We start from the raw sequence: 8247 nt of genomic DNA, 5'->3' as shown, positions 1-8247 counted from the left end.
GTGTGAGCTACACCTTGGCTTGCTCAAATCTGCCAGGCCAGAGACAGTTCTGGGCACTCATGGAAGCTGAAATTCAGATCCCAAGGGAACGTGTGAAAACACTGTCGGAGTTGGGCCTGCTCAGCCTCAGGAAGAGATGCTGAGAGGGGACATTGTTGATATCTGTCAGTATCTGCAGGAGGTGCCAGAGGATGGACCAGGCTCTGCTCCTGGTGCCCAGCAATGGGACAAGAGGAAGGGCAGGAATGGTGCCCAGGAAGTTCCACCTGGACATGAGCAAGGACTGCTCTGCTGTGCAGTGCCCGAGCTCTGAACAGACTGGCCAGAGGCTGGGGAGCCTCCCTGGCTGGGACATTGCAGAGCTGTCTGGACACAGCCCTGTCCCTGTGCTCTGGGGAATTCTGCTGGAGCAGGGAGCTTGGACCAGGTGATCCCACTGTGCTCTTTTCCAACCTGATCCATTCTGCCATTCTGTGAAACCCAGATATCCATCCCTGGGCTGTAGGGTCAATGGGAATTAGAGTGGAGGAGGAGGGAACTAAGGCTGGTGTTCTAGACTTCAGGTCTTAAAAAACACAGGTTTCTCTAAGTCTGGGGGCTGATCTTTTTTATTATGAGACAGTAACAAAGCTACTGTGTAAAGACTGATAAAATCTGCATTGATACATAAAATAGCATATGATCAAGGAATCATAAAGCTGAAAAGATTTATGATATGACAGAGCTTCTCCCCAGATGACCAGCATCAATAATTCTAGGCTGGAAGGTCACTTGTTATTCTATCCATTGAACAAGATTTTGTAGATAAGCAATTACTTCTTCTAGATCATATGGCAGAGGCATATTACATTCATCATTATCTGTCCAGAAGGGATGGCATTCTGGTTTCTGGTCTTCTGGCAAGCTCTCTGCTGCGTCTGACTGGCATCTGAAAAGAAAGGTAAGCAGATAAACCACTTAAGTAAAACTGTATCAAGAAACTGAATACTCAGCAAGGATACATTTGAGCATTAATTTAAAGAGAAAGACGATAATAAAAAAGAAATACGACATCTTCTGACACCAAATGGATTGCACATTTCCAGTGAAGTTGATTTCTGTTGTAGGCTTTGTATTTTCTATAGGGATTTCTCAAAAAGCCAATCACAGAGAAAACTCAGTTAGTGTTCCTTTATATGGTGAATTATTTTTTCATTATCTCAGCTGTTATTTAAAGTATGTGATTAAATCATTATCAGATTTAAATGTTTGCTGGTTTCCAATGTATTACTAGATTATTGAGAAAGATTAAACTGAATTTACTGCATTAAGGTCAGAGGGGATAGATTAAACAACATTAAAGAAGCCAGACTAGCTTTGTAGATTCTGGAGATTTACAAGTGTATCAACCTGCTTAGCACTGAAAAAGGCAATATAAAAAGAGAAAATTCTATAAAGAAAAATGGAAATGAAGGTTAATAACAACTTCCAATGATGAATGGGTGGGCAAAACTTCAATAAAATTAAATTAAGAGGTTAGTGTATGTTAGTCCCCAGAGAAAATGTTTAAATTACAATGTTTTTTATTAAATGGATTATTCATCAATACTAGTGAAGTCTAATTATAATATTCAACTGAACTGCAGCCTGCAGAGGAAAGTTTTTATAAGTGGCAACCATCACATCTCTAAAGATTAGACTGTAATACATGCAGAATCAAAAATATTGTCACAGTTCAAGGAGGATTTCTCTCCCTCTCTTTTCCCTTCCCCTCAAACAATTTGCACATTACTGATTAAATATTTGCAATGGGGAAAAACAAAGAGAAATGCTGAGAATTAGCTTAATTTTGGTATATACTGAAGGTCTATATAGCTCTTTAAAGAGATAACAACCAAATTGCAGAAATGCACTTTTATCTCTTGTATGACATTTAAAAAAATTCGTGTTCTATAAAGCACATAGTTTTTGTAAGAACTTTAAAGCTGTATTAAACATATACGTGTCTTTCACCTCAGTAGAATGAGCTCTAAGAATACTGACACACACAACTTCCTTGTCCACACCATTGACCTTCTGGAAGAGACTGTTGCCAAATGAAAGATGTCTTCTTCTCCAGGGAATTATTAATAGCCGTGTAATCCCCATGAGAAAACATACTTCAGCTTTACACCCATGTTGGTGGGTGGTTAATTGCTGCACCAGCATCCTGGGCACTCAATCCATCGTACATTACACTGCAAGGACAGTATTAACACATAGCATTCCAATATATCTTCAGCTCTCCACATCAGCCCCTGATAATAGCATCTGTTAACATGCACTAAGTACTATTATGTAGCACATCACTTCATAAATAATAAGATTAGCCGACCTCAGGGCCCTGGGAAGAGTAATGTGTTTAAATGTTCTCATTATTTATTTAAAACAAGAATTAAAGGAACAGAAGCTACTTGTGACAATCCTCTTAGCATAAATATTAAACTGTTTGCATTGATAAGCTGCACTGTACAGAATAACAGAGGATTTGTTTTGCTGGCTGCTTTATAATAGTTGTTATAGCAAATGCAGTTTAGTGTGTGAGTTCTGAGAGGTACTTAACTGATTGTGCCATCATGTTCTGAAGACATTTTCCAAATTACATAAAGGAACAGGAGAAAATTAATATGCAGAAGAAGCTGAAACTAATTACACCATAACTCTATAAGGCTTTAAAAAGCTTGCTTTATTTTCTGTCTTGGCACAAAATAATACACTTGGTTTGGTGGGTAGTATAAGACATTCCAGTTTAAGCATTTCCATCTAAAAGTGGTTGAATTAACCATGTAGAGATTATTGCAGATGACAAATCACAAACCTCAACCAGTAAATACTGCAGGCATGTTATGTGACCTGCAAAACTCACATAATAATAATAATAATAATAATAATAATAATAATAATAATAATAATAATAATAGTAGTCTCTCTCCCACATCTATTAACAACAGTTTTCAGTGAGAGAAAAGATATATCAATCTTTAGCTTCCTCAGCATTTCAGAGCCCTCTTTCTACCTTTCATGTCTTTTTTTCCTTGCTCTCTCCCACAAACAGATTGACCAGCTTTTCCCTCGTGTGGGCATTTGTGTTGCTGTAAATGTGGTAGCAGTCACAGGAGCAATGTGGGACAGCCCAGGAGCCACTACCTGCTACTTTCCCTTTTCTATATTTGCTACCAGCAGAGCCATTGCTGAGAGGTCTCCCCACAACCAAGCACATGCCTGAACTTCCAGGCAATCATGCAATTGGAGAAGTTTTAGCCATAGCATATTCCATGTGAGGGATTAATGGAATGGAAGGTCCTCAGACTTGCTGTGTCAGTCTGACGACAGAAATGCATCAATGTGCTGTAAAAATATAAAAAAAGGGAAAGCAGTGCCACAGCACTCCAAGTTCAGTGATCTCATGGTGCTTTCATCCCTCTGTTGGATTTCTACAGCTTTGCTCCATACTAGCAAGAACAGCAGGGAATGATACATTTTTATAATTTGTCAATCATCTACTTTTGACCAGAATTACAACCCCTGTGCAGTATCTGCTGACATCAGACATCTTAAGTTCCTCATATTCAAAGCCATGGGGCTGGTTCTAGGCAGTCACTGTCACACCTGGCAGCTCAATAAACAATTCGTCTGAATAGCTCCCACAATCTGGAACATGGTCAAAACTGTGCTTACTCAGAACTAGGGTGCAAAAACCAGACATTTCCAGATGAGAATATTTCTGATTTAAAGAAAATTCTACAGGAGAAATTGTTCCTACAATGGTCTTTGATTTGTAGCAATGGAACAGAGCTGAAGATCTTGCCAAAAGCATAGCAACATTTTAAACTGAAGCAGAACAATCAAAGGCATTTAAATGATTAAGAATTATTTAAAAGTCTTTGTATCTGACAGTTAACATGAGTTAGCAACAATAACTCCTGATAAATAAAAATTTAAAAGGGCTGCAAACATCGAGCTGGTAGTGGGAAAGTATAAATATTTACAATATTGTAAGTTAATAAAAATGTTCCATATCAATTAAAAACTGTTATTTGAGTTACTAGAGTCAAAACTCCAAAAGAAAATACAACTAACCTGTGCATATTATATGCAAAAAGTGTAAAGAGTGGAAATCACACAAACTCTGAAATAGAGAATAGATACCTTCAATACATTATCTGCAGCAGGAGAATGGGAAAACTGCTGTGATATATTTCAGAGCAATTTAGCTGCAAAACCTGGACAATAACTGTTCAACAACATATTATAGAAAGAACTGTTTGTTTATAGAATGCTTAAAACTCCATGATCCCTACTTTCTTACTAAAACAACCAAGACTTATGAGAGTTTCAATTTAAAAAGCCCATTTTTAGTTATTGCTGAAAAGCATATTCTCACTACATCTACCCTCTAAAGTTCTCAGATTTTTCATAACCTTTTTGTCCCTTTTTGACAAATGGACTTTGCTCATTAATATTTACCAATGTTCAGCTAAGTGATGACAAACATTTGTATGACTGTTTGACTATTTGCATAACAGCACGTGATGCTTTCCCTGGAAGGTGGCTGATATCTCCATGGGCAGGTGTTCATTCACTGAGACAGACACCTGCCTGGTCACAGCTCCCCGGATAAACTGATTTTTGATGATCAGGGTGTCATCTACATTAGAGGACACTGATCACAATTCTAAAATTAACCAAGCTAGCTAAAGTGTGTGTTAATTATGAGTATGCAAGCAGTCAATAAAAGGTTAATGCAAAAGTCAGAGGATAAATTTATTTCAGTATTGCATCACTCTACTGAGTAAATGACTAACATTATGCTTTGTTTTTAATCGATATATTTTACAGTAATGCGTGAGTCATTGATTAGAAAAAACGTCTTTTTTCTAATAATTAAGTTTTGCAACTATTAGGTATCAAGTGTCAATATACTTAAAACACTCTTTCTTCAGAGAAGATACCTTTTTGTTCAGTTGTTAGGAACAGGAATGCATACAAGGCAAGAGGCAGCCTCGTGTTCTGCTAATGAATGTGATTAATGCAAATAAGAATTATTACCTAGGAACCTAAATAAGGTACTGTGAATTAGAGTCCCTGGATACTCTTGCACTGCTTGTCTACTCCACAGAAGTGTAGTCAAACCAGATCAATAGGGGTCAGTCTGTGGCTCAGACTGCTCAGGCATGGTAAGAGTGAGAAGAGCATACAACACTCTTTCCAACACGGAACTGATTTACTTGCCTGTGCAGGGCAGCCCAAAGACCAGTGGAGACAACATGGAATTCATAGGGTAAGACAAGGAAAATGGGACTGGCTGATTTCCCCATGCACTGACATGGTCAGAAGGGGAGGATGGGACATTTGCCCTGCAGGTACAAAAGCACACACTCACCCACACATGCTTACTCCAGAATTCCTGAACTTTTATGTTTTATACAGGGAGCTGTTTTCTCCCTCCATTCATGCTGGAATAAAGGTGTTACTGTACTGTCATTCAAAACTTCAGGGTAACTTTCAAAACGATGGCCCAGGCAAAAAAAGCATTTTGATCATTTTACTAAGACAAATGCATTCCTGAAACCCAGACTGACATTGCTTAAAATGGCACAGCTCTGCTAATATAGGGGTGTGCTGTTCTGAGCAAGAACAGCAGCAACAGACACCATCTTCCCCTCTTAAAACTCACAATGACTTTGCACTCATGGGTCTGGTCAAATATGGGTTATTAATGTTACAACACAGAGCTTTGCTGTGGAACACAAATCCTACTAGTGCAGGTACCTGGGATTTGCTTGTAGGTTGGGATTTTTTCATATTCGTCCCTCAAACAACTGCTCCGCATGGAAACGATGATGTAAATTATGTGTAGTTACTCTAATCTCAGTGTTGGGATAATGCCATGTCATTTCAAGATGACACTCTTAGTTGCCAGAGTATATACAAGAGGATCCAGTACATCCTCAGCTATCTGAATCATACAAAGTACAGAGAAAATATGAGATTACATACACGAGGACAAATAAATTAACCTTGATTTTTTTCTTTTTTTCTGAAGTGTATGTCACTCACAGGTATGACAAATTTATTTTTGCTGCTGAAAGCATCACAGTTAAAACCTGATACCACTTAAGTCACTGTTGAAACTTTCAGTCATGTCAACAAGGCCAAGATTTCAGTCCAAACACTTTTCCAGAAACTATTCACAATACACATGAGCTAAGAAGCATAATAATAAACACCATCCAAAAGAAACTATGGAAGGAATGAAAAAGGCTGAGTATAGTTTCTCAAAGTGAAATTTTTCAAGGGATATTCAATTCTTTAATTAACTTACAATGGTGGCTACATTACTGGCATTTTAAGTCAGCTAATACAACACGGAGTGAGAAGTGACGTCCTGTAACTTCAAATACTTTCCATGCCCTTTGGGAGAATGGACACACTGTTCCCAAAGAACAGTGGGAAAAAACACAGCTGAAGAAGTGGCAACTCTTCCATTGGGTGCAAAACCCACAAGAGCCATTATGTCTCTGGTGGCCTCATCCTGCACTGACAGTGCTCCAGCCTGGATCACCTGTGCCCAAGGGAAACCAGTCCTATGCTGTCCCAGAGATTTTCCTGGAGAACTAATCCAAGACATGAGATCTACATAGGGAGCTCGAGCTTAACTTGTTTATAGCCAAAAACATTGAAAGTTTGACTTCTGATTTAGCTTGTTTTAGAATAAATAGTATATATATATAGAATCAGTATTTCAGCTGGAACACCACCAAAGATGTTTTTGAAGAGTGTTTGGAAAATGGGTTAATGCCCCATCATGATGCAGGGTTAAGGTGGAATACTTTCAGATCTCTTTGTTTAAAATCTGTAAATCATAAGGAAGCTAACAATCACTTGGTATTTTTTAGTTTGCATTCTAAAGACTAGTTATCAAAAAAACCCAGAGAATGGAGAAAATATGAATATACTGAAATACCATTTTTATATGGCTATATCACCAAGAAAATGCTAATTTTTCATGCCAAAACGGACTTTTTGAAAGTTATTGAGTCCAATTTAGACCAAAGATTTTCTTAGTTTTTTAAATTAACCAATCAGAAGATTGCCAACTTTGGCAAAAAGCATTTATTTCAGTTGTTCCCTGCTTGTCCCTTCTGTGACTCTGCACAAGTAAAACCTTCCCAGGTTTGCTCTACCTTTTAAGAGCAAAACAAATTAAATCAATATTTGACTTTGCAAACTAGGTTTCAGAAGTACTGGTCCCAAATAGGCAGTGAAATGAAGTGGCCAGATGGAAAGAGAGCAGTGCTTCATTCTTTTGGACATCTAATCCCCAGTGCATTCCCAAGAAGTCTGTCCCATTTACAATAAGTCATTGCTGATGTTCTTTCATGTGCTGTAACTACAGTGTGCCCAGCCATAAATAATGGCTGAGACCAGGACTGCATTTATAGAAGAGACAAAATGAATTTGTTTATAGGTAAGAAACTTGAAAAGAGAATGCCAGTTTTAGGAGAGGGATAGAGGCAATATCAGTTAAATATTAATCTAAGAAAAAAAAAAAAAGTATCAGCTACACAAAGACACAAGAACAAATACATTTGCTGGCACATCAGATGATCTCTGTCTGCTCCTTTCAAAAGCTGATGATGGCTCATGTCACTGGTGCTTTTGGCCCTTACCACAGAACCAAAGATTACAGTCACTGATTCAAGAGCTTTCTGCCTTCAAAATAAACCCTTCCATTGGAAATGAGGATCCTGAAGCACCACTGGTGACAAAGTAGGATAGCCTGAAAACAGCCAGCCTTGTGTGTACTTTGACAAAGTGAATCTATAGCAGAATCCATCTTTAATCCATCTTTAACTCTGGCCTGCAGAGTGCATTTTGCTGTTCCACAGAAAGGCAGGGTCAATGAACCTGACAATAAACAGGGTGAAACGACAGTTGCATCCGAGTTTCTGATGGTCTTGAAAATGTCAGAGTTTCTATTATTAGTCAAATACTAAACCAGGTAAATATGAGAAAAACCTTCCACATGTTAAAATAACAGCAATCAAAGCACTGATAGAGTCCAAGTGACTTTTCAAGTGGTGCACCAAGGTGCTCCACATGCATTTGTAGAAATATATAAAACTCAAACCCATTTTAAAAAAACCCATTGTGCTTTGTCTTAATGGTTAAGAACTTAAAATACTTTCCCCCCACAACATTAATTAAAATCTGTCAGAATGTACT

The 8247-nt window shown here is 38.1% G+C and overlaps 1 protein-coding gene across 2 annotated transcripts in view; it reads right to left on the bottom strand.

Annotated features, from left to right (window-relative positions):
• Window positions 1-590: 590 nt before the first annotated feature.
• The window catches only part of FTO (FTO alpha-ketoglutarate dependent dioxygenase), a 217607-nt gene continuing 209950 nt past the window's right edge, over window positions 591-8247 (bottom strand). For both annotated transcript variants that reach the window (XM_014883048.2, XM_088171893.1), the window contains exon 9: window positions 591-928. In XM_014883048.2, coding sequence (XP_014738534.2) covers window positions 775-928 — 154 coding nt within the window. In that variant the 3' untranslated portion in view covers window positions 591-774. The remainder of the gene's footprint in view (window positions 929-8247) is intronic.

The sequence above is a fragment of the Sturnus vulgaris genome, chromosome 12, assembly GCF_052056855.1.
Source record: "Sturnus vulgaris isolate bStuVul1 chromosome 12, bStuVul1.hap1, whole genome shotgun sequence".
Taxonomy (NCBI): Eukaryota; Metazoa; Chordata; class Aves; order Passeriformes; family Sturnidae; genus Sturnus; species Sturnus vulgaris.
This window is presented reverse-complemented; position numbering and strand designations above follow the sequence as displayed.